A 26,368-nucleotide genomic window follows, 5' to 3' on the forward strand; every position below is an offset into this window, starting at 1 on the left:
GCCATATATGGAAGAGGTATTAGCAACTATACACTTGGTCTGATAATATAAAAATTTAGACTATGTTGTTTCCACCTACATTTAAACCCAGTGGGAACTTTTTGTAGGACTTCTGCATGATTTAAAATATAGCATCTGCATAATTAAACTACAATCTCCCATATACATTTCAGAAGTTTTAAGGCAGAACTCTATTATAACTTGGTTTTGGTTCACCAAACTAAAAAAAACATTCACTCTGGTGTGTATACTATAGCTATTCTCCTGGCAAGGGTTTCCACAATGTACTAAGTTAAAACCAGCCAAATAACATTACAATTTTACCTTGTGTGGAAGCCAAAATATTGGGATTGTGGATTGTAAGGAATGTGAGTTTGGTTATCAAAAACGTCTATATGCAAATCCATACTAAGGCATAAAGCTGATGTAGATTATTCCAAATTCATTTTTCACCATTGAAAAATTAACTAGTTTTTAAAATTTCTGTTATTAAACTTCTGAGTACACTTTGATAATGTGATATACAAATGTGCTAAATAAATCTTTTTAAAAGGAAGTTAATTAATGTTAAGAACCTGGACTTACAAAGCTGAATTACTTATAGAAATAAAAAGTAATACATTCAGGCTAATTTTATATAGCTGTTTTGAAATAAAAAGGAAATTTTGATAACTCTGCAAGTCTCATGGTCATATAACTGAAGCGGTATGGGAGCATTTGCAATCAGTGGATGGATGTAGATTATTCACAAAACTCTAAACTTCTCCTGATGCAACATATGGAAACCATTACGTCTTCTTTCTCCTTTCTCACAATTCTTTTGCGAATTACATCCAGTACAGCTAGATCAAGAATAAGGCAACATGTCTGATAGTATGGAGATCTGTTCAAGTAAGTTTTTAATAGAGTGCACCAGTGAATGTGAATTAGGATGACTTTCCTTAAAAAAAAGTTTAAAGGAATACCAGATAAAAAGGAACACAGTTCTTTCTTGCCAAAACATCATCTGTTTCCTAAGGCAGTACATGTTCATTGCTGAGCAGAACTGTTACAGAAGAGCTACATCACAGTACAGTACAGCATCTCAAGTCCATCTGTCAGAAGCCATTCTCAAATGGCACATTTAGCTACACTTACAGCCTTCTAAATTCAGGTTACAGAGTTTACCACATTTTTTTTGCTTTTTGCTTTTAAATAAAGTGATAATTTGGGGTGATTTTTCTAATCTTTATAGGAGTGTGCAGATGGGGCCATATGTTGAAGTTACAGAAATTACAACATTAAATAACATTGCACAACCAACTGCTATGATTAATTCAGTACAAGATAATCAATATTAAAAATGTACCATGTCCTAATGGTTTTGCAGTTTGAATCACTAATTATGAAGGGATTTTCTTATCTAGGCAACTGCCTGCACACAGCTGCACTTCATGGGTATAATGATTTATAATAAATACAAGAAAGTGGGCAAAATATTCAAAACTCAAAGATACATGGGAACAGAATTTATACAATCACATCAAACAATGCAATAAACAATGTAGGCTTAAAAGTATATGAAGATCCATGTATTCTTTGGGGGGAATTATTCTAAAAACCAGTTAATTCCTGAGGTGGCATTTAACATTAATTATAATTTCACAATTCTTGTGCTATGAAAATCTCAGTATGAAGGTAATATTTTCACAAATTGGGAATTGTAGTCTTCTGAAGGTAGCAAACAGTATTTCATACTACAATATGATGCATATTTTTACTCTAGTGAATCATTGGACCCAAGGATCTAAGGATGTTTAAGATTGCAAATAAAAGTAATCCAACATTTTACTTTATTCCCCAGTGTGTTTCAGAACTCCATTTTCTTCACTGTTAAGTGCCAACACTGTAAACATGTTTGCATTTTTTTCTGAACTAAACACTGTTTCTTAAGGGATGGTAAGAGTGAAAAGAGCAAACACAAGGAATCCTGTGTAGACTACGCGCCAACTTTCTTTTAAAAAACGTGTTTGTTACAAAGTAAAATTGATTAAGCTACACTTCTGAAAACCATTTTTGTGCATTTTTAAAAAAACTATGGACAGTTTTTTTTAAAGAAAAATGCATGGTACAGGTAAGATTTATAAAAACCATCAAAAATGGGGGTGGGGGGAAAGACTAGGAAGAAATTTTCAACTCAAAGTAAACACTTCTGTGCTGATGTCTAAACAATTATACAAGGTCTGTATTTAAGCCTTCTTACTATACAACTTTGTGAACATAAAATGAAAAGAATGCTCTATGTACTTACCTGTTTTTTTTTTAATGTAGGTCATACAGAATTAAATTTTACAATTCAGAATAACTATGTATAACCTTATTGCAATAGGGACAATCTCTACATGGGGAGTTTCACAGGCCAATCGTATTAGGCATAACCAGTACATTCAAAACATAAGCTTGAATCTTCCCTGATCCCAGAAATGTTATTTCTCTCTACAGCTTAAGCTCATTTGCTATTTTGGATGCAATGTTTTTAAAGGCAATAGAAGTTCCCGATATTCGCTTGAAGCGGACTCCGTTAAGTGAAAGGCGTGGCAATTTGCATACTTCCATCTCCCACTGAACAAGGCTATCCTGTCGCGCATCCCCATGAACACAGAAGAGCAGGAATCTTTCTTTTTGCTCGTAGTCACAGTTGTTAGCATCTAATACTTTTCGAATTTCTCTCATCATATCATTTGGGTCCATGGAACTTGTTGTTTTCATACTCCAGGTGAACCTCAAAGACCGTGGCTTGGAATCTTTGCCATCTTCTTTTTCTCTTTCTTTTGGTTCCCCAGAAGTACTTCTGAAAAGGTAAATAGTATTTACACCCAAACAAAGCATTGGGTCAAAATATTTCAATTACGATCTTGCTGCTAAAAATATCAGTGTAACTCCAAAGGAGACTACTCAGCTGTCACCAATTTAGCCTTCTTTAGAGCTGGCCATCTGAACTCTATAGGGCTTCAAAAATACACAAACCAGAAGAGAAAGAAAACATGCTTAAAAAGCAGCAGGAAAAGGCAGCTACCCTGTTATTCTCTAGAAATTTATGTGTATATCTCTTTGTTACGGGAGTGTATTTTGCCAATTTAAAAATGTAGATCTAAAAAAGCAAAGATAATAATTTTGGATGCTTTCCATTTTTCTTTTTGACAATAAACAAATAGTTTGCTCCAACTACGCAGGAAAGTAATTCTTGTTACATTACTTTTGGGGGTGGAAAATCTGCATCAAACAACCACAAGGAATTGTTTTGTGCTATAAAAAACACCAGAAATAACACTAGCACAAGTGCATTGTTCTAAGCAGCATGGTGTACTTTACATCATCTAAACAAATCAGAAGCATTTGTAAAATAAGCATTCAGTAGGATAATTGACAGGAAAAAATATCTCTCTCCAATATTCAGTACTTTAGGTATCAATTAACACACCACATCTATTGATTTATTTAAAACATTTATACAGCTGCCCATCTTATATCAAACTCTGAGCAGCTCCCACTCCTCCCAAAAAACATGACATTTTATGAATTTTATGTTCTGGAGGACTTTGTCAATTGGGATATGAAAGAAACACAACTGTTAATCAACATCAGAATTGTTACTCAATATACCATGTCTGTATAGACTACTGGATACTGGGTTAACATGCCTTGGATAAACAAAGGAGCTTCCTGCCCTTTTGAAAGCAGCTCACCTCAACACCAAGCACATGACAAGCCACCCCCATAGCAAATAGCAAAAGAATTTTGGAGAAAGTGCATTTGGCAAGGATCTGCGCGGAAGAAAGAAAGAGGAGAAGATTCCAGGGTGGATGCAGAAGCACTTGTTTATTTCTTAAGATATTTTTATCTTCTGCTGAGTATTGCTTAAGCACAAACAAGTCATCATCTGAACTTGACAGCATTTTTCTATGAAGTTATGGTAAGTTTATCATGTTAAGAGCTCTTTCATCTCTGGTGGTGCTGATATGTCTGCACACACAACCTGCAAGACTGAACACTGTTAGCATAATCTGTAGCACATGCAAGGATTAAAGCTAGAATTATTCCAGTTGTCTTATACTATTTTTACGGATACAAATAGGAACTCTAGCCTTATTCATGTGGCTAAGAGTTATTGCCACTTATATGCACTTTAGTGCATTAGGTTAATGACCACAGCAGGAGGAATTCTGAACTCAACAGCTTAAGGCAGAGATTAGCAACATGAAAGTTTATATATTAAATATGTCAAGGGCCACCTTCCATGAAGCATTAGGAAGTATATAGCATTCATATACTTTGCATATCCTGACATGAAAAAGCAACTCTTAATAAAACTTCCAACCAAACACACTGTCACTAAGAAAGGAGTGCTTGCTCAGATTCTAAGAGCAATTTCATGCAGATTGTTCAGCATGCAGTGCGATTGAGGTGGCAACACAGAGTGTGCATGTCTTGCCTCTTACTCTACAAGAAAGATAAATTAATGCATGCAATTCTGCTGGAGTGTAGGCTGCACTCCCAAATCATCATTCTGTGCAGTACAGGCTACTTATATATAACAATATCTATGTGGCCCTTGGCATAAACCAGGGGTGCACAATTTTCTGGGACCAAAAGGCGCATTCGCTTTTGGGGATTGCATTCCGAAATATGGTAGCTAGCAAAAGGAGAAGATGGAATATCTTTATTTTAATTCAATTACCATTACAGTGACTGTGTTAATTGATAGTTAATATGATTACTTTTCATGTATTTAATATTACTTTATGGCTCATTAACAATTCTACAATGTGATTACATTTGAAAACCACACTACCACGGTCTTTGGAGGTAACATGCAACTTTGGGGATCTTCAATTGTGCATCCCTGATCAAACCCAGAAGTCCAAGTTGTGTCTATGGAAACTAGCTCAAAGATATTTATTTAATGATTAAAAATAATATTGGTTCAGATTATTTCTCTGTCTATGCTTGTGTTAAGCCAAAAATGACTTGCCTGAACATTAATAATTTTGCTTAGTATTTGCAGAAAAGCAGCAAGTATGGCCAGAGTGCTTATTGATTTAGATGATTAGGCCCTTAGCTTGTTCTTGGAAAGACAATGTAGAGCAACACTCTGACCTTGGAAAGCCTTAGAAGGAATTAAGCAGCCCATACTAGGAACTGCTGTATAAGAATCTGCAGACAATTGCTGCTTTTATAACAAATTATTTAAAATAGGAGTTAAAGAAGAAGTAAGAAACTGAACTCAGATGTAATATTTTAAAGATACAAGTTACCTAGAGATTTTGCCATTTTACATATTAATTTAAAAGCTGTCAGAATCATGAGATTTTGAGCACAAAGGGACCCAGCAGCGAAGTATTAATAGTGGCTCCTCACCTTGAGGTGTCAGTTCTGCCACTGGTTTCGCCTTCACTTGGATCCCTCAAAACAAAGTTAAGGTTAAGGTTTTAATAAATGAAGGTTAAAAATAAATGAGTCAAGAAAACCTGCATCTAGAACAACATTTAAATTACTGATGAACAAATATTCAGCATAAAATTGTCATTTACTAAGATTTTAATAAACTTTTCTACAGCTTTTCCTATGCAACTCCAATTTATTTTTACTATAGTGGCCAACTTTAGTTTCTTCATTCCCACTCCTATCCCTTACATCAATGCTTCCCAAACCTGGGAACACTACTCAAAATTGGGTGTTTTTTCTTTGGATAACGAACTCATTACCGATCATAACAGGGTCATTTAAAGAAGGACTTTCTGAGAAGTGGTTTTGGGTAATAAAAAAGTTTGGGAAGCACTGCATCAGTATTTCTTAATTAAATAGCTTTAAGATATCTGGACTTCAATTCCTAAAATTCCCCAGCCAGCACGGGAATTCTAGAAATTGACATCCAAATATTTTGAAGTTGTCAAGGTTGAGAAATACTGCCTTACATAATGGCTAAAAATAGCCATCTGCTGACATACTCATAAACCAAAGTTTTGACTACACTCTTGTTCTATTCTACCCATTTTTCACAAAGCATAGCATTGTTTAGAGCACTACAGCATTCAAGACCTAGGAATGATTATTTTTAATTATGCCTCTAACATTTGCTATGTCATGACTTCATACCACAACACTGCAGTTCATTTGATAATTATATTAGGAATATATTTGTCTGCAAATTTAGGGTACTAATACCTGAAAATTTCCATATTAAATGTATATCTTGCAGCTTCAACAATTCCTATAATATCATTTATTAAGTACCCTTTTTTGAATGCAGTGGTCTGACAGAAGTTGTCTTGGGGCTTGGAAAAACAATTCTAATAATGCTTCATTAATTTTGTTCTATTCAAAACTAATTACTCAATATTTACCAATATATATCATAAGATTAAAGAGTCTATATTGTTATATATTGTGAATTTTAATTTTATATCCAATACAACTATTTTTATCTCAATAGCTGTATGAGTCAATTATACTGAACAGATCATCCATTTATGTAAATGTGTTAATGTATAATTCATTATTACTTTCATTCAACATTATCACTAAGTACAGGTAGTCTTCGACTTACGACTACAATTGAGCCCAAAATTTATGTTGCTAAGTGAGAAATTTGTTACAGCTTTTCTTGCCACATTTGTTAAGTGAATCACTGCAGTTGTTAAGTTAGTAACATGGATGAATCTGGCTTCCCCATTGACTTTGCTTCTCAGAAAGTTGCAAACAGGGATCACAAGAACCCAAGACCCTGCAGCTGTCATAAATATGAACCAGTTGTCAAGTATCCGAATGTAAATCACATGACCATGGGGATGCTCTAATGGTCATCAGTGTGAAAAATGATCACAAATCACTTTTTTCAATGCTTTTGTAACTTCCATCGGTTACTAACACTGTCTGTGTTACAGTTGCATAACATGTGACTAATCAAATGAAAAGTAGCATACGCTTGTACTTTCCAGCAAATAATACATAGCTTTAAGATGATTGGTTCTGAAGTTATCCAAATTAATAAACAATTGGTTTATCTGCAAATTAATCAGAAATTTTAATGTGAGTTAGTCTATTTTAGCTCCCTTCTATTGGTAGTAGATCATTGCATTTTGACAGGCACCATTTTTAACATGATTCAGGGGGCTTCTACAGATACCCACTGGATTGCTTTCAGCTTAATAGGTCACAAACTTTGCATGTTTGATATATGCAGAACGTTCCATATATAAATTAGGGCGCGTTTTAAGATAAATTATTCTCTGTGATATCAAAGCATAAATATGCCATGTGATCTAATGCTATGTCTAACAGATACTCCAGATGCCACTAACCATTTGAACACTAAAGAACACTTGTTAGTGAAAGATCTTTCTCAATCTATTATACATGAGAAATCAAAAGGCTGGGTTAACAAATATTGAAATCATGACAATTCAAAACAAAGACCTTGAATCTGTGTTACAAATATCTAGATACCTGAGGAAGCTTAAATGTGAAGTATGAAATATAAATGTTAAATGCTATGGGCCAAGTTCTGCACTGAAGTGATCAAAGAATGTATTTCAGAAGTGAAAAGTGCTACAAAAGCTACAAAAAAGTGGTACAAAAGAACAGTCAGTGTAGAACTCCCTCTACAACTTAAGGCATTTAAACAAGATTCATAATGTATGCATTTAAAAAATACTGTCTCAAGGTGACACCTTGTTTTGAAAATACAAATTAATAAAAAGTGAAATCACTTTTAACTTTCGGAACATTTAACTAGATAATAATTCATTTGGGATTTAAAATATACTCACAAAGTGTATTTTGTGGCCTATAATTTTTAGAGTGACTGCATTCATTAATTTAAATTCACATTGTCTGCTTTTCAGGAGAAAAGGTTCATTTTAGCTAGTGCTTAAAGTACTGCAGCAGACAGTAAAGCATTTTGTCCTGTATATGAGAGATAAGGCTTACAAAGATGACGCCTACATTTTCAATGTTTAAAATTTTACTTAAAATACAAAGAATCTGGAAAATCAGCTTAAGTTTTGAAATAAGTAATCATGAATACCAGATTCATGCAGTGTAGACATGCCGAAACAGAGAGATGCTCACCACAATTCCTCTTGTTGAAATGACATCCATGTAGGAATCTTGTGGTAGAATTGGCTTTTAATGTCTAAAATGCTAGCATGCCTATTAGCATTTTCACATACATTGGCCAATACCATACTAAACTTTACATGTCATGCAAGAAATCCAAGTTTCTTTAGTAATGGCATCAACAAATAAAATCATAATTATTGCATCCCAAATCTTGAGAACATTTGGACTTCAATGGGGCTTCTAAGGAGTTGTAAAACAAAGCACTGACCTGAATAAAACCTGCTTAGTTTTAACAGTAATTAGCCTCTTATTTCACAGTTTGTAATAACTTGGAAATGGAAACAATGGTTCTTACTAACCTGCGGACAAATTTGGAAGTTATCTTGCTTATAATGCCAGTGGATGTTCCCCTTCTAGTTTGAGCAAATGTCCCTGTTTCGTGCGATGGGGAAGCAGGGGGCCCATTGTAAGTGGCATTGCGCCTCTCCCGTAGCTGCTCGCCATGGAAAGTGCTTCGGCTTGAACTCCCCCGAGGAAATCGGGTTCTATCTGGAGTGGCAGTGCTAATACTGTGAGCAGACGGGGAAGCAGCAGGTGCTCTCTGAGTTGCGCTACTGAAGAGGGAGAAGAAAGTTTGAAAAGCAAAAGCAAAAGAAAGAAGCAAGTCAAGGGATGCTTGCATTATGATTGGCACCTCTCTCAAACTTACCCTGGACTAAAGCTGAGGCTGAAATTGGCATGTGTTCTCAATTTATTACAAAGCTTATATGCTTTTGAATAAATGTGGATTGCGGTTTTTTTAAAAAAATAACACTTACTGAAAGACTAAGTTTAGAAATATTTTTGAAAAAGTACAGTCATATTTGCAAGATATTGGTTTCACAAACATGGAGTGCATTTGAAAACAGAAAATTATTCAAATTCTTATGTATCCTTTAAAATATAGTATTTCCTAGCTTGTTTTGTCTCTTAGAACTTCTTGTAATTAAACAGTAGTAAAACCAGTAGCAGAAGTGCTGTAATATTAAAAACACACACAGAAAAAAACTACTTCTCTTATCCTCCCTTTAGATTTCCATTTTCCAGTTTACTGAGTCCTCTGTATACTTCCTTCAATAACTTTACATCTGATTTCACATTTTACATTTATTTCATGAACTGCTTTCCATTCTGAGCTCAGAAAACTCTTCCATACTGTAGAATCACCTTCTGCCTTAAAACAATCTCCACATTTTGTCTACCAAGTGATCAAGAACATTTCACCCTCATCACATGAGATCACCCTTAGGCACTTCAACCCCAAGTAGGTCTGCAATAGAAATTTCAGAGCAACATTGTGTTGCCTATTGCATCATTATGAGCCGAGGTGGCGCAGTGGTTAGAGTGCAGTACTGCAGCTACTTCAGCTGACCAGCAGATCAAATCTCACCGGCTCAAGGTTGACTCAGCCTTCCATCCTTTCGAGGTTGGTAAAATGAGGACCCAGATTGTTGGGGGCAATATGTTAATATGCAATATGCTATATGCTAACTTTGTAAACCGCTTAGAGAGGGCTGTAAAGCACTTTGAAGTGGTATAGAAGTCTAACTAATAAATAAATAAATAAATAAATTTCTAAAAAATTAATAATGCTTATTTACAGACTTCTGACCAGGCAAATAATTATTATATTTTGAAAAATACCTTGGTCGATAAGCTTCAGTGCCATCTTTGATAGTTGGAAGTGCAACTTTTATAGGATGACCAGAGGCTGACATTGACTTCTGATGTCGAGGTCGTGCAGATACGGCAGAAGAGACCGCAGAGCCAGCAGGAGTACTACTTGCAGACATTTCTGTTAGGCTTTTATTATAGGGAGAAAAAGGTTTAGAGGAGTATCTTGAAATAAGGTATTCTCTAGCAAAGTAGTAACATGTAAAATTCCCAAAGAAAGGTTATATCTTTTTCTTCTTCTTCAAAAACAAGGTTAAAGCCTAGACATAAACATCAGCTTCTAATAGGAAATGCAGCAAATGTTTGTACTGGTTCAAGTTACAGAAATAAGGCAGCTGCCCTACAGCAAATATGGCTTGTAACCTTCTTCTTGCTCCTCCACAAAAACAAAAAAACAAAAAAACCCAACCATGAATCTTTTCACTAGTGACATCCTTTATGTATCTATCAAGGAAAAAACATAGTATTTTTAGATTTGGTGATGGAAGAAGCAGCAGCATATTAATTAAGATCCACTTAGTAGATTTAGAAAAGTACACCAATAAAGGAGAATCATTCCCTACCCTAATATATGTGCCTGTCTAATTAGGAAAAATAATTATGGTTAACTTCCTTGATCAACTAGAATAAATGCTTTGCACTCTTTGGCACAGCTTAGGTCTATCACATCATTCACAGATCCTGACAACTACTAAGCTACTAGCAGTGTTTTAAATTAATCTGCTAGTCATTCTGAAAGAAGCCACATCTAGACTTCATTGCAAATGAAATCAATTGATTTCAGAGCACCCAAAAAGAACTGTTTGTTCAGAGGGATATTTCTGCTACCTATGTTTTTATAATGTCAGAATTTAAGAAGTTTACGTTTTTCTTCTACCTCTATCCAGATGACTTTGTACAACATCCAGAATTCTCAGCTAATATAGGGTTTTAACAGTGGCGGCTAGTAATTCTGGAAGTTGTAAATCCAAAATATCTGAAAGATAACCAAGTTGAGGAAAGATACTCTAAAAGTATCTATAAAATCTTTGCTTTGGTTTGTTTCTGAAATTAACTATACTCAAAAGCCAACATATAATCCTTCCTAGGACTGAAGGAAGGAGTATGTGGCTAATTGTCATAGTGTAAGGAGGAAAGATTAATATTTTATTTTTATTTAATCAGCGAAGGTTGCACCAGTTTCAAGAAGTTATAATACTCTGCCTGAATTCATGGCTCATTCAGAAGGCATAGGACCCACCTATCTTCCTTGCTGTGTTTTCTCTATTTTATTTTTTCCCTTGTCTGCTTATTTGAAGGTTCTTTCTAGTAGTTGCAATTTCCACAAACCACTAAATGAAAAAATGTGTCAATCCCATGGAGCTATTAGGGTAGCATTAAATAGGAAAAGCAAGAAGAGGTTTTGCACTTTGGTCTGTTTAGAAAACTCAAGGGTGGAGGGGAGAGATAGAGGCAATTAGTAGAAACATAATTAAGGAAGGCATGTGTAGAAGCAATGAACAAGGGAGGATACAACGCTTCTATGGAGGAATGACAAGAAGCGTGCAAATAATCTTTGCAGGTTTAGCATTCCAGCTAACTTAGTAAATAAATCAAGGGGAGAGTGTTTTGAAAAAGCAGCAATTTAATTTTTTCTGGCATTTGCCACGCTGACCTGTGCATTCAGTTGACAACATTCAGCAAGGACAACAAAGGGACCAACAGCAATTACAGCCCACAGTTACAGTGTTAATCATTGATGTATGGCTTATGTATTTATAATGCTCATGTAGCAGCAGTTGTACATAGAAATTCACAGACCAAATGGGTTCTAATATTAGTTCTGTTCAGGAATAATGGAAGTAACATCAGAAGAAGGCTGTTTGAGGCTAATTGGGCTTTTCTTAGTTTCCATTTTCCTGCAGAAGCTGCTTAAATGATTTGTTCCCAAGCATACTGCATTATGTTGAATGTGAATAATTAGGAGATCTTTGATTATGGGGAGATGAGGTTTAGTACCTGTTGTCTTTCCCATTCTGAATGGCAGAATAGCGATCTGTAGAACGTTCACAGACATAGGTATTCCTCCGTGTCATGCTAGTTCCAGAAAACATATTGTTCTAGAGGAGAGGTGGAGACAGATTTACACATAAATACAAGTTAAATAATGGCAGGATGAAAAAGTCTAAGTTTATAGGATGTTATAGACAAGAGAAATGTCCCTTACTTCTGTTTAAGAAGTCAAAAGCTTTGGCATTATATGAAAAGAACAAGCTCTTATTATTAAGATTTCAAATGCAAAGTGATAGTAATGATGAACAGAGTCCTGAAGGGAAATACAAATTCTTTATAGTCTCTGGCAATAGCTGCTGCAATTATTTCCTAATAATAGGCCTCAATGACTATTCACACTTTTAATTAGTCTCTACATATAAGCTATAGTTTGCATTCAGAGTAGAATGCAACATCAGCACAAATGATGGCGTAAACCACAGCAAAGAGTTGATCTGATGGCCAGGGTTTAGGTAGTTATGCTGGGGAGGAGGGGGAAATTCTCCAGTTCAAAAATGGGTCTGAACAAGGTCTCCAAAAGGCCCAATATCCATCCTTGGGCATAAAGGCCTGAGTGCAGCTCTTATTATGTTAGTGGGGGTCTGCATGAGAACTGTAATGTAATGTTAACAACGAGATTAACACTAGACCAACCATCAAGAAATAAACAATACCCTAATCAAGGAACTACCAATGCAGAAAAACAAGCTAGCAGTAAACAACAGCCTAATCAAGGAACCACAAAGTCCACTCTCACCAACACTGACAGGGCAAACCACTAGTATAGTGATGGCGAACCTTTTCGGCACCAGGTGCTGATAAGGGAGCCCGCGCACGCACTTTGCATGAGCACGTCTGAGCTACAACCCGGAAGAGGAGCTGCCCAGGGTGCATGCATGTGCCCAAAAATGAACTTCCGATTTCAGCTACTGAACCTCCAGTTTCAGCCAGCTACTCTTCTGGGTTTCTGGTGTGCATGTGCATGCGCATGCAATGATCAGCTGGCCTTTTTTGCATGCGGCAGTGCCGGAAACTAGAAGAGCTGGTCTTCCATTTTCCTGCATGAGCATGTGCACCGGCCAGCTGATCGTCGTGCGTGTATGCGCACCAGAAACCCGGAAGAGTAACAGGCGACACCACGTGTGCCAGGCGACATGGCTCCACGTGCCACTTCGGGCATGCGTGCCATAGTTCGCCATCATGGCACTAATATATAAAATGAAAACAAAGCCTATTCTCTTCTAGCATTTATGATGTTACCTAGTTTGATAATGAAATGTCTGGGGGGGGGAAAGTAAGCTCAGAGAGCACCAAGGAGCCCACAAGGTAAAGATTGCTCACTTCTAAGTCATCTGTTTAAATCACAGCTGTAGCATTTCAGTATACAATATCCTCCTATAGCTATCAACTGTTCCACATTACTACAAACAAAGCATAGCTATAAGTATTTCTGAAAAGAAATCTATAGCATTATTTCACTTAGTACACTTACACTTAAGCATATTGGCACCACAATGGCTGATGATGTTATAAATCACAATGCAGATATTTTAATATCAAGAAATGATAGTATAAACTTTCAATTCTGCTATATAAATAGGGTTCCCCCCCCCTTCCAAAGCAATAAGGCATTTGATTCAAAATAAAGGATAAATAAATAAAAGTAATAAATTCAGCAGAATTGTCTGGAAGCAAAATTGGAAGGATGGGAAGGTGAGATCTTGAGCAACAAGGACAATGAGAGATCAGATTCCAATTGATAACCATAGAACTTTTCCTCCATGGATACTGTCTTCTTTTCAGGATTAGTTGAGAGATGCCAAAATATAAGTTCACCTCTAAATCCCTCAATAATCCAAATTGACACAATTATTTTTGCTACTCAGATATTCTTACTACTTGGATTTTCAAAGTCTTGCTTAATTTTATATGCTCCCATCAAACCATTCACATAAAATATTAAACAATAATTATAAAGACTTGTTATTTATTTATTATTTATTTTGTTGCATTTCTATGCCACCCAACTCCCAAGGGACTCTATGCTTATGTTATGTGCTACAGCAGGGGTGTCAAACTCACGATGACAAGTCTTCACATGACGTATTGCAACATTTCCCCCCTTTGCTAAACTGGACGTGGGTGTGATCACCACATGACGCATCTAGCCCAAGGGCCATGAGTTTGACACTCCTGTGCTACAGACATCTGACAGAACAAGTGAATAAAAAAATTCACTTACACTTGGAACAACTGTTGATTTTTTTCTTTCGGGGCCTACCAATGGACTTGCTGTCACTTCACTTTTGGACCCAACTGTTGTGCTGCTCAATTTCCGTGACATTTCTTTATCCCATTCTTCTTTATATTCACTCTCCACACTGTTTGCCTGAGCTCTTTTCGAATATGAGACAGCAGGAGGGATGGATGGGCCAACTATGAAACCAAGAAAACATCATGTGGCACCTTCAGTTAGTTTGGTAAGTATTTAGATTTACTGAAATACAAGTACGGCAATTTTTTTTTTTACTGACTTGTGTACTTTTATAGAAGCACCCCTTCCCCGAGGGAAGCTCTAATCTTTATACATAAACTTCCCAAAATATTAATGGCTGTCACTCCATTTATAGACTTACAGTAAGGGAATTTTTTAATTACATCTAACCATTTTCATAGAAATGCCAAAATAATACATTAGTAACAGCAGTTCTTTAATTATCAATTTGATACACTTATGTACAAAATAAATTTTTCAAAGTTCTGCAAGGATCCCAAACATAAAGAAACTCATTCCTAACATGTTTTAAAATCTAAGATACTGTACTTACTTTTAGGAATTTATCTTTTTTTATCATTTATTTATTTTCAAATACATTTTCTCTAAGTTAATACACAAATATAAGACATACTTTGCTATATTTAGGGTTCAATTTTAATTTCAAAAATTCAATGGAACAATACAGATCCAAGAAGTACATTGCATAATTGCAGAAATGAAAATGAGATAGAAAAGGGCAGCAAATTCAAACATATTCCGGCCCAATGTTTTTAAAGATTGAGCTCACTAATTGCTTGTTTCATATATATATTTTTTCTCTAATATGAACATAGCTGATAGGGGAAATAATTTCCAAACTAGCACCCTCTAGTACCATTTCAAGCATGTGTGTATATTACACATTCTACCACATATGAGCAGTAAGATCAAATATGTAGCTTTGAATAATTTTCCTCAATAAATAAATAAACAAGTTTAATGGATTTGACTCATTTGTTTAATTAAGTTCTCTTTATCTAGTTTTAGGATTTGTGTAAAAAACAGATGTTTTAGGACATATTTATGTAGAAATATTAAAAATTCAAACAGCTTCACAAATTTGTAAGTGCCACCATGCTTGTACCCCTTAATCCATCTTCATTCTCTTTTTTTTCTTTTCTGCAATTCCCATGGCAAGTGTGTTTGAGAAAGAAAATATTTGCACAGCCAAAGTTTGATACTGCTTGTTAAATTTTACGTTTCAACCATCTCCTGAGATACAAAGTTAAACATGGAAACTTCTTGCAAATGTGAACAAGTACTTACTTTTTTTTTGTAAGAAAGTAACCCTTACAGATTCAAAATAAAAGAACAGTGAATATGGCAAATGAATATATTTGGATACATTTTCTTTGGTAGGAATAATGGTTTTCAAATGTTTCCTATAACCAGAAAGAAAAGGGGCTATTTTTGGAATTTTTTTGTTCCTTTTAGAACTCTTCTAGCTCAATGACAGCCTAGGTCTCTTTACATATATTGCATATTTGAGATCTCCCTAGAAATTTTCAATAATATTCAAGTCTGGCAAAGTAAAAACTTAGTCCATATCACTACAGAGATCAATACAGAAAAAAGGTGGATATTTCAGCAACCAAAATCTAAAATTTAATTCCAATCATAAAGCATTTATAGAAAGAAAGATAAAAGTTTAGTAATGCCCCTGGTTTGAGTATTATTGAAAATCTGTGGAAAAAGCTCAAACAAGAAGTATATGCCACGAGAAATAATTATGAATACAGACCAATTTGCTTTCTTCAGTGTTAAAATAGCTACAGACATAAAAAGAAATGCAAATGAAAACTACATCTCTCCAGTAACCAAATTATATTTATACAGACAGCTCACATGATAAAAGCACCATGATGTGTTAAGCAATGTTCAGGAAGGTGTTGCTGCCAAGCCCCCAGGAAAGAGAACACAACTTAAAATTATATCCTGCTACTTTACTTGGTTGAATGCCATCCCCACCATGTTCACTGAACCGACGCTGTTTCTGATTGGCTGATATACTCCGTTGGACCTTCAGGTGAGCAGGAGATTGCATAGAGCTATTGTTGAGGTCACTTCCAGGTCGAGATCTTTGACTCAGGGTAGTACCGGATAGAGACTCACTCCCATCACACTGTAAGGATAAAAAACATATTCGGAAACCAAGATCATCTCTCTTTTCTCAAAACATACACTATTTCTTTCTTAAATTTAGTTAAATTAAGTAGCACAATTAGGGAGTACTTCTAGAGTCACATTAGAACAACATTTATTACCAAATGACCTTAATTTTGGCTGGAGATTGCAGATTTTTTTTTCCCTATAACAAGATTTCTTTCTTTTTTAAAGTAAAATGCAGTGTGAAGAACCTGTTACTTCAAAGGAAAGCAATGGGCAAAAGGCTTTTGTTTTTTTCTAGAGAAGATTCAATCGTCCTCAAAATTCTGTTGTGGAAGGAATAATTTGATTGTGTTAATTGCTATGATTAAATGGGGAAAAAAGCTTTGGTTATAGTACAATGTTGGATCAATGGGAAAATAGGTGAAGTAAAGGATTAAAATTTACAGTGAATTATAATTAGAAAAAGACTTTTTACAAGATGATGGATTGTTGGCACTTAATACTTGATAAATTGCCAAAGATGTATATAGGAGTGTCAAATGTATGTTGGAAATGTAAACAATATGAAAGTACTTTTTATCATCTTTTGTGGAAATGTAGAAAGCTAAGAATTATTGGAATAAGACATGTATTTTAATTCAAAGAATTCTTACACTGAATGTAAAAATGAAGCCTGAGGCTTTTCTTTTAGGTTTGATGGATAAACAGTTTGAAAAGAAAACATGGAATTTTGTTTTTATATGCAATAACAGCAGCAATTCTTTAGGCACAGCGATGGAAAGACCCAGAGTTACCCACAATGGATGAATGGATGGTGAAACTAATGGAGTTGAAGTCGGCAAAATTGATTGCTTCCATTAGAGAAAAAAAACTTTATTTTCATTGCTACCTGGAAACAATTCTTGGACTTTTTATGTGAAATGAAAAGAAATGAAATTTTAGCTTTCAGATTTGATGACTAGATATGTTTATTGATTCTAGAAGTATTGTACGTTATGATTTAATTTAGTTCAAAAGGTCACTGTGTTTTCTGTTTGTATCTGTATTAAAGGAAGTTGAAATTTACTCTTTTTGTAGCTCTTTCTCTTATCAACTGCACTCCCAATTTTGCATTTTCCCCTCCCCTTTTTTGTTTTTTTTATACCTTTTCTGAAATGCAATAAAAAAGAAATGTATAAATTGTTTTTCAAAAAGCAATTAAAATGTTTTAGTGGTACGATGCCTCTAATTAGCTGTGACTATGGGTGGTCACCTTAATATATGCAATATATGGGTTGTTTAATGTTACTGTTTTTATTATTTTCTTGTTTCTTGCCTTGCTGTAAACTATCCAGAGTCTCACCATTGAGGCAGTTTACAAAGACTGTAAATATATAATAAACATCAGTTACAGAAAGGATGAGAAAATTCTTTAAAGCTTTTTCATTCCTAATTATACTCCAAGAAGGATGTCTTCCACCCCTCTCAAAAAAGAAAAAGAAACGAAGATCAATCACAGAAAGACAGATGTTTGCTTGTAGTGAATGATCACTCTTTAATAAACAAGCCCCTGATTTATGAAGCAGAAGCTTGCATCCATTGATCCAGTTTATAGACTGCTAGCCTCTGCCAGCTTGTTTCCTAAGATTGCTGGCTTGTGACAAAGAAAAGCAAATGTTGCTTTTATTTCTCAATTCAATTCACATAAGGGTGGTGGTGGTGGTGCTAGAAAACACCTTAAGAAATCAAATAGCACCAACACCTTTATTTTTAATCATTTTGCACTATAGAAGAAAACTTCCAAACAGAGTAGAAGTTTATTATTTGGGTGTAAATGAAATGCTCACAACTCTCTTAGTGTTTATCTAAAGCAGATAAAATCCATGAAATACTAAGATATTAAGCAGATTAAGCACGACATGGTAGCCTCCAAAAGAAGTGGACGACTACTCCCATAACTGTGTGAACTGCAGTTCAACACAACCAGGAAGATTTTAGAACAATGATGGTTGACACATCAAAAATCCAGAAAATGCCCAATCTGAGTCTGCTGGCATATCATCGTCATCACCACCCCTGCCCAAACAGAAGAAAAATAATTCTGTACATTTTCATTTTTAAAAATAAAAAATACAGCCCAATCATGTTCATTATCCCCAGGATCTGTCATGCACTGCTTATCTTCAGGCTGTGTTCTGTTTCTGTAGACAGCCCCAGCTGCTTATCCAAGGCTGTGCTCTCACATGGCCTCCAGAGCCTCTGAAAATTGCACAAGGATGGGATGTCCTTTCACACAGTTTTCAGAGGCTGCGGAAGAGCATTCTCTGAAATTGCTTAAAGACTGAAAACCTTGAGGAGGTTCTGAAGGCCACATGAAAGCACGCCCCATTATTGCACAATCTCTGTAGCCTTCAAAAATTGCACAAAAGCACACTCCTTTCTTGCACCAGTTTTTAGAGGCTACAGAGACCACGTGACAGCATGGCTCTCTTGCAAGAATTCCAGAGGCTGTGCGAGGATACATCCCATTCTTGCATAATGAACAGGGATGCTTTTAAGAATAATTGTTGTTTGGTGTTGGTGAATGCTGCCGTGTCACCTGAAACATCATGGCTTGTCATCTTTAATACACCATCACTGCTCTAGATTATGAAAAATTGCTATGCCACTGGCTGGTCTTTTTAATGTTACGTATACAATAATGATGACCCCAAAATTATTTCAACCTTGAATTAGTTTACTCAAGGATGCTCAAGAGTTAGTAACTGATTCAAAGAAAGATGAAAGGTGTATACTGAAACACTGTGCAGTAGAGATTTCAACATCCAACATACCTTAAAAGATATTCCCTACTTACAAGAACTTCTAGTGCTAGAAAATGAAATAAGACAAGCACTCTGGTCATTATTGAGTTGGAAACCTACAGGAACTGACTGAATATCACTGAAATAATGCAAGCAACAGAAGACACAGTAATGGTTGTACACAAGCTATGCTAAGAAATCTGGAGAACAGTGTCCAGCTGCTTGGAAGACGTCAGTCAGACATGGATTTTTGAGAGAAATTTATCCCAGGGGGTCAAAGTGATATACTTATCACAGCATGGAAACATTATCATTAATGGAGATTTAAGTAAACTATGTGAAATTCAAAAGGGTACAAGACAAGGATGTCTTTTATCTCCTAGTTGTTTACATTAGTGCTAGAAAATTTGAATAGAGATTTCAGAGAGGATGAGAAGATAACGGGCATAGAAACCAAAGACGTTTATATCCTACGGTATTGAGATAAATATAAATCAAGATTCTCTATGAAGGTACCTCTTGAGTGACCTCTCAGGAAGCTTTTTTCAGAAAAGAAACAATGGTGAGGCCAGATTGGTGGATTTAAGGTCAAGTAATAACTTTTATTCAAGGTGAATCTAATATTAAATTTAAAGAAGAGTTGAAGTCATAAGGATGTGTCTATCATTGGTTTACATATTCAGGTAGTTCTCTACTTATAACCACAACTGAACTCAAAATTTCCGTTCCTAAGCAAGACAGTTATTAAATGAGTTTTGTCCTATTTTACGACCTTTCTTGCCACAGTTAAGTGAAATTGACTTTGCTTGTCGCAAAGTTACAAAAGGTGATCACATGACTCTGGGACATTTCAACCATCATAAATATAATTGCCATGACTCAACTTCCAGATAATTCTACCTGGATGACTGAGAATCTTTGTTGATATATCATACAATAACTTTAATTGCTAGGAAATGCTAGGAAAATAATGCTTAGGATCATCCAATGCAAATTAGAGCTCTACATGGAAAAAAAAAAAGAAATCTCCAGATGTTCAAGCTAGAATTCCAGAACATCTCATTGTCCTCATGAGAAGCCATAGTATGGACAGAATTAAGCAAAACAGACTGGCTCCAGGTTGGCAAAGGAGCACAACACGGCTGCACTTTCCCCTTATTTATTCATTTTATATGCTGAATATATATTAAGGAAAGCTGGACTGGAAGAAGATGAAAAACTGGAGGGAGAAACATTGATAACCTGCTCTATGCTGATGACACTATCCTGATGGTTGAAAATGCAAAGGCTCTGCAAACTGCAAAGTTGAAAAAGAAAGTGAAAAAATGGAAGTAAAATTGAATATAAAACTAATGATAACAGCTAGAACAACCAGCTTCAGAATTGTCAATGAAGGTATTGAAGTGCTGGATATCTTCTTTGGATGGAAACTAATCAAGGAGAGACCCAACCTAGAACTAAGGAGAAATTTCCTGACAGAACAATTAATCAGTGGAACAGCTTTCTTCTAGAAGTTGTGGGTGCTCCAACACTGGAGGTTTTTAAGAAGAGATTAGACAACCATTTGTCTGAAATGGTATAGGGTTTCCTGCTTGAGCAGGGGATTGATCTAGGAGACCTTCAAGATTCCTTCCAACTCTGTTATTCTGTTATTCTCCCGTTTAGGATTAACCATCAACAATACAGGAACAAGGAGTCAAGAAATACACCACAGACTAGCACTTAGTAAAATACCCATGAAAGCTTTGGAAAAGATATTCAAATGCTATAAGTATACCCAAAGAGATCAGAATTATACTAACCATGGTATTCCCTGTGACACTCTATAGAAGTGAAAGTTGGATTTGAAGAAGCAGGATTGGGAGTGTATTGATGCTTTGGATTCTGGTATTAGAGAAGACTCCATAGAGAACCATGGGTAGATTAAGAAAACAAGACGAAGCTCTGCAAATGCTTTCTAGTATTTTCCCACCATGGTAGCATATTAATGGTGTTCAATAGACTGAACTCAAGGTATCACAATCATGTTTATGCTTCTGATAATCAGATATCAAGATCAGAGCCCAAAAGTTTACACTAATTATTAAAGTCAGAAAAACATTTAAAGTCCTAATGATTGTTGCAGCAATGATAATGACCCTAGACTTTATTGAAACCCCCAAAGCATTCACTGTTTATCAACTTGAGTCCACCCTCACCCCCAATCTATTGCATGCATAGATTAGGCAAAAGTTTTTAAAAAATGGCTAGTGTATAAATTCTCACCCTATGAGTTTCAAAGAGTTGTTTTGCTTGTTAGTAAATGCTATGGAGAGATTAGGGTAATGCAAAGCACTCCACCAACCACATCGTTTGAAAGGCTGTGCAGCTACTTCCAAGGCTATCCCTGGCTGTCTGCACATTTATATGTACAAACCTTTTATTTTCTTGAAAATGACGCAGAATATTTATCTATGTATGCACATACCCAGACATCTACAGGGCCAGGAACAACCTTTGAAGCAGCTGTGTGAGACAATTCCCTTCATATGTCAAGAAGAGGTACTTTATTCGTATTAAAACATTTTATAAAGTGTCCCTTTCAAAGGTTTGTATAAACCTAGATAATATGTTCTATCTCCTCGAATTAGAAATACAAAACTATTTAAAATAAAGGTAAAAATAAAAATAAATAATGGTAAATTACCTCAGGTGGTTTTCTCCCTAGAAGCAAATATGTAGCCATTACTTCATCATATTTTTGGTTTACTAAGGAGTCATGAATTTCATCTCTTGCAAAACCCATAGTGACCATTATATCTAGGGGGAAAAAACAGAATTTATTTTTGATAAGACTATCTGAAATATTTAGGCTAACATAAGGGCATTTTCTAATGTATTGTTTTCGTCCAAACCAGTAATAATTCTGGGAATATCTCAAAACTAATTATATATAATTTTCTATTTTATTTAAACTATTTGTACTTTACATTTAGTTGTCCAGCAACAAGTTTCAGAACTTCACAGATCACAAATATTTTCAAAAAATATCTAACCAGTCAGACAATTCATAATTTCTCCCATGTTTTATGAAATGTTATTGCCAAATCTAAATCTTCATAGAAATAAGAACTATAAAAGATAGAAAAGAAAATGAAAGGATATTCGATGATTATTTAGTGTCCTCTGTATGATGAATCCTAGCCACAAAAGCCAATTTACATTTCTTTTTTAGCACAAAGTATAGCTGAACACAGAAGTATTTCTCCCCTGAATTACCATTCAAGATCATATTTCAAATATGTCTTTGCCACTGTAATAAGAAAGGAAAATGCAAATCATGTTTTCTATGAAAAGTGAGTGGAGAATGAAGAATTTGGAATAAAAATGGTATTCTGGAGACTCGAGCAAGACATATGAATTAGCTCCAATCACATCTGATATATAATATATAATCAGATAGCACAGAAATACTGTAGGTAATACCTAAAAGCAATGAATAGTTAGATTAAAACTATTACCTATTCGTTTAGTGTCATTAAAATCTGGTTCAGGTTCAGTGTATGGCTTTAATTCTTCTTCTTCATGACCAACATTCATCCACCGGTCCTTCATAATTTGCTTGAAAATAAACAAAATGGAAAAATGGAATTACCATACATTGAATTATTTCATGTTATTTAAATATATAGTTTAAAAGTAGCATTAAAATGATTAATTCTATAATCTTACTTAAAAACATAAAGGCATTATCTTCGACAAGTTCCCTTTGTTCAAAAGAGAAAATCACTCTTTAGGTCCAAAAGTGATGTCAGCTACCATGTTTCCCCGAAAATAAGACCTTGTCTTATATTTTTTTGAACCCTGAAATAAGCGCTTGGCCTTATTGCCATGCGCTCAAAAGCCCGATTGGGCTTATCAATAGGCCCATTGTTTTACTTAAAATTAGTCAGCTTTTAAATTTCCTAACTAGCAAAAAAATAATTGCAACCCACTGCTTGTTTAGGCTATTCTGAATTGAAAATAGTTTTTAATTGTAACAGAAATATTAACAATGCATTGGTAGAGCAAGAATAAAGTTTCTTAAAATTCCAAAATTATACTGAAAAATTAGAAAACTTCAAGATATTAAGCAATAGCTTAATTTGTTTTGAAAATAGGCAATTTATCCTGGAAAAGGCAATATTTTGATCGATAAAAGGATGAAGCAATATGTACTACTCTGGTAGAGACTTGTGATACTTTACAATGGTATTTTGCATTTGATAATTAGAAATTAATAATTCTCTCTTGCACCTGTATTCTAGTAACTAATATGAGAGCCATGCTGTCTCTGATACAAGGGTAACCTATGACTACTAGACATTATTTTCCTTAATAAAAGTAATATTGTTTGTAAAATATTTTTAAGTTCTTTACTGTAATTTTTTTTTAAATTGCCTAACAAATTCACTAACATATTGCAATCCTACTCATATTTACAAGACCATTAGAAGTCATGGACCTCTCTTGATAAATCTATTTCACAACTTAAACAATTCTATCAGAGACAACTCTTCTCCAGGATGAAAATTATTATCCAAAACATTTTAAGTCTGATGACATATAGTACATTGTTTTAAAACAGGCCTTTCTAAATTGCCATCATATACGTTCAAGAGTCAGAACTTCTCCAAAAGTTGCCATTCACTGTAATTTTTATTGTGAGTCAAAGAAATTATTAACTATATGAAGAATAGTTATATTAGAAGTATTTAATTAATGCAAACTGTAATTATGTTTAATTAAATCTAATTTAATTTAATTACTATGCTGATTCCATCCATGTTTTGGAGTACAATCTCCCCAATATTACTTAAAGGCTAGGCATGGCTTTTGGGCCAAAAGACTAATACATTTAGGTTAGGGTCTCAGGAAGAATTACAGGACTGGTTTTAAATCCCCCTGGGGTTTGACTTATTCCACTGATTTGGGTTAATAAACAAGAAAATATTCAGAGAACTTACTTCTAAGCTCCCTCTCTTAATTGGATTCAACACAAGTAGTTTTTTCAGTAGATTTTCACAGTCTGTGGACATATAGAATGGTATGCGGTACTTTCCACGCAATACTCGTTCTCGCAATTCCTTTTGAAAGCCAAAGACAATAAATCAAATACTAAGGCAAACATTCAAAAACCAAACTTTAGTAATTTCAGATATTATTTCTACCTTTAAGTTCTGACCATCAAAAGGCAATGATCCACTGACAAGAGTGTAAAGAATGACTCCAAGACTCCAAACATCTACTTCTGGGCCATCATATTTCTTTCCCTGAAAGAGTTCTGGGGCAGCATACGGAGGGCTTCCACAAAAAGTGTCCAGTTTGTTTCCTACAGTAAATTCATTGCTAAAACCAAAATCTGCAATTTTAATGTTCATATCTCCATCAAGAAGAAGGTTTTCTGCCTATAAAGGGGGGAAAAAAGTACATTTAAAATGTTTTTATACCATCAATAGTAGAACAACTATTTAGAATGTCAAATGTCCGTACTTCAAATAATATATTCAATTATGTGCTGTTTTTCCTCTTTTCTGGTATTTCTAAGCTGCCAACTTGATTGCAACCTTATATCAAACTGACATCTGTGAGATTTGTGAAAAGTTAATAGCCTTTCCTTTTTCAAAATTATTATTGTGCATTGTAGAGAAATAGCAATAGCACTTAGACTTACATACAGCTTCATAGTGCTTTACAGCACTCTCTAAGCAGTTTACAGAGTCAGCATATAGTTGAATAAAAACATAAAATAGTGCGGTATTTAGAAACAAAAATAGATAAAGATCAGTATTTTTGTTCTCCCTATTTCTGATTGAAGGACACATGTACACACATAACAAAAACAGATGTATCTGAATCTTCTTTTAAAGATTTATACCATGTAAGAACTATTAGTTCGAAAGGTTTGCTTCTTTTACTATTAAAAATATGCACTCTTCTAATGTGATATTTTCTAAATTAATTATTTCAATTATTCAATTAGTGCATGACACTTATTAGATTGCTTTTTTGCTTAAAAATTAAGAATATAGGTAGTCCTTGACTTTCTAAAGTTTGTTCAGTAACTGTTCAATGGCACTGAAAAAAGTTACTTTTGACCATTTTTCACACTTACAATCATTGCAGCATTCCCATGATCTCATGATCAAACTTCAAATCTTGGCAACTGATTCATATTTATGACAGTTGGGGTGTCCTGGGGTCATAAGGTCATCTTTTGTGACCTTCTTACAAGCAAAGTCAATGGGGAAACCAGATTCACTTAACCATGTTACTTTCCACACACATTCTAAATAATGACCTAAAGAAGCAATAGGCATGAGAAAGACTTTTAACTAAAAGAAGCTATTTCAGTGACAGTGAAAGAGGGACTTGGGAGGCATTAAAATTAATATAACGAAAGTGCACATGGAAAAACTAGACACAGGCTGGGGCCCATAATTAAAAAGTGCATGAAACACCTACTATAAGCAAGGAAGGGACATTATAAAACCATTACATAATAAATACAGAAAAAAAGCATTTCCTTAAAGTCAACATTAAATCTGTTACATATAACATATGCTTTTCTCTACAGAAGCATACATTCAAATAATAAGTATTGTTTTTTCAAAGATGTAAGATCAAGATGAAGATGAAGACCATTTCGAAAATCTAAATCTAGGTCTAAAATGTTGTTCACAAATTTATTTTGTTCTATAAAAGTTTCAATTCTTAAAGAGAAAAATCAACATACCTTGAGATCACGATGAACAATGCACTTTTGATGACAGTACTGCACAGCAGACACAATCTGAAATATCATTGTCTTTATTAGTAAAATAACACATAAGGACAATCCTAATAATAATTGTATCTATATAGTTGTAAGGCATTCAAATTAATCTGCACCAGTAACTTCATACAATGCTTACAATATGTCTATACATATTGTCATATAATGTCAACTATGAGAGGAGGCTGGTAGGAAAAATAAAAATGGCTTATTAATCAATTAATGGCTACAGTCATGACCAACTTTTGCGATTGTGGCTTTCTAATATTGAATTGCTTTATCAAATCACAATTAACATTAACCTTAGAGCTGGCTTGGGCAACACAGAAGCTGCAGGTCAGTACAATGATTCCTCATCCAGATACCCATCATGGTTAACGAATTCTAGGCAGAGAAGAGGTTTTAGTCAGTGGCTTTTTATATCATAATGATTCAGATTCAATTATCTTAGCTCTTGCTAGTTCCTAAGTTTTGGAATGCATTACTTTAACCAGAATTATTATGCCTTATTAGTTTTTGAAA

General features: G+C 34.7%; 1 protein-coding gene across 15 annotated transcripts in view; it reads right to left on the reverse strand.

The window, feature by feature from the left end:
* Positions 1 to 882: 882 nt before the first annotated feature.
* The window catches only part of MARK1 (microtubule affinity regulating kinase 1), a 68,823-nt gene continuing 43,337 nt past the window's right edge, over positions 883 to 26,368 (reverse strand). For 5 of the 15 annotated variants that reach the window (XM_060692481.2, XM_034427855.3, XM_087883179.1 and 2 more), the window contains 12 exons: positions 25,808 to 25,864; positions 24,243 to 24,479; positions 24,039 to 24,158; positions 22,554 to 22,653; positions 21,740 to 21,852; positions 16,109 to 16,283; positions 14,087 to 14,280; positions 11,812 to 11,912; positions 9,784 to 9,942; positions 8,460 to 8,714; positions 5,398 to 5,442; positions 883 to 2,830 (listed from right to left, as the gene is read on the reverse strand). In XM_060692481.2, coding sequence (XP_060548464.2) covers positions 2,476 to 2,830; positions 5,398 to 5,442; positions 8,460 to 8,714; positions 9,784 to 9,942; positions 11,812 to 11,912; positions 14,087 to 14,280; positions 16,109 to 16,283; positions 21,740 to 21,852; positions 22,554 to 22,653; positions 24,039 to 24,158; positions 24,243 to 24,479; positions 25,808 to 25,864 — 1,911 coding nt within the window. In that variant the 3' untranslated portion in view covers positions 883 to 2,475. The remainder of the gene's footprint in view (positions 2,831 to 5,397; positions 5,443 to 8,459; positions 8,715 to 9,783; positions 9,943 to 11,811; positions 11,913 to 14,086; positions 14,281 to 16,108; positions 16,284 to 21,739; positions 21,853 to 22,553; positions 22,654 to 24,038; positions 24,159 to 24,242; positions 24,480 to 25,807; positions 25,865 to 26,368) is intronic. The other 10 variants (XM_087883175.1, XM_034427856.3, XM_087883172.1 and 7 more) reach the window with 3 other exon arrangements.

This window comes from Pantherophis guttatus, chromosome 1 (assembly GCF_059756535.1).
Source record: "Pantherophis guttatus breed Tessera chromosome 1, ASM5975653v1, whole genome shotgun sequence".
NCBI classification, from domain to species: domain Eukaryota; kingdom Metazoa; phylum Chordata; class Lepidosauria; order Squamata; family Colubridae; genus Pantherophis; species Pantherophis guttatus.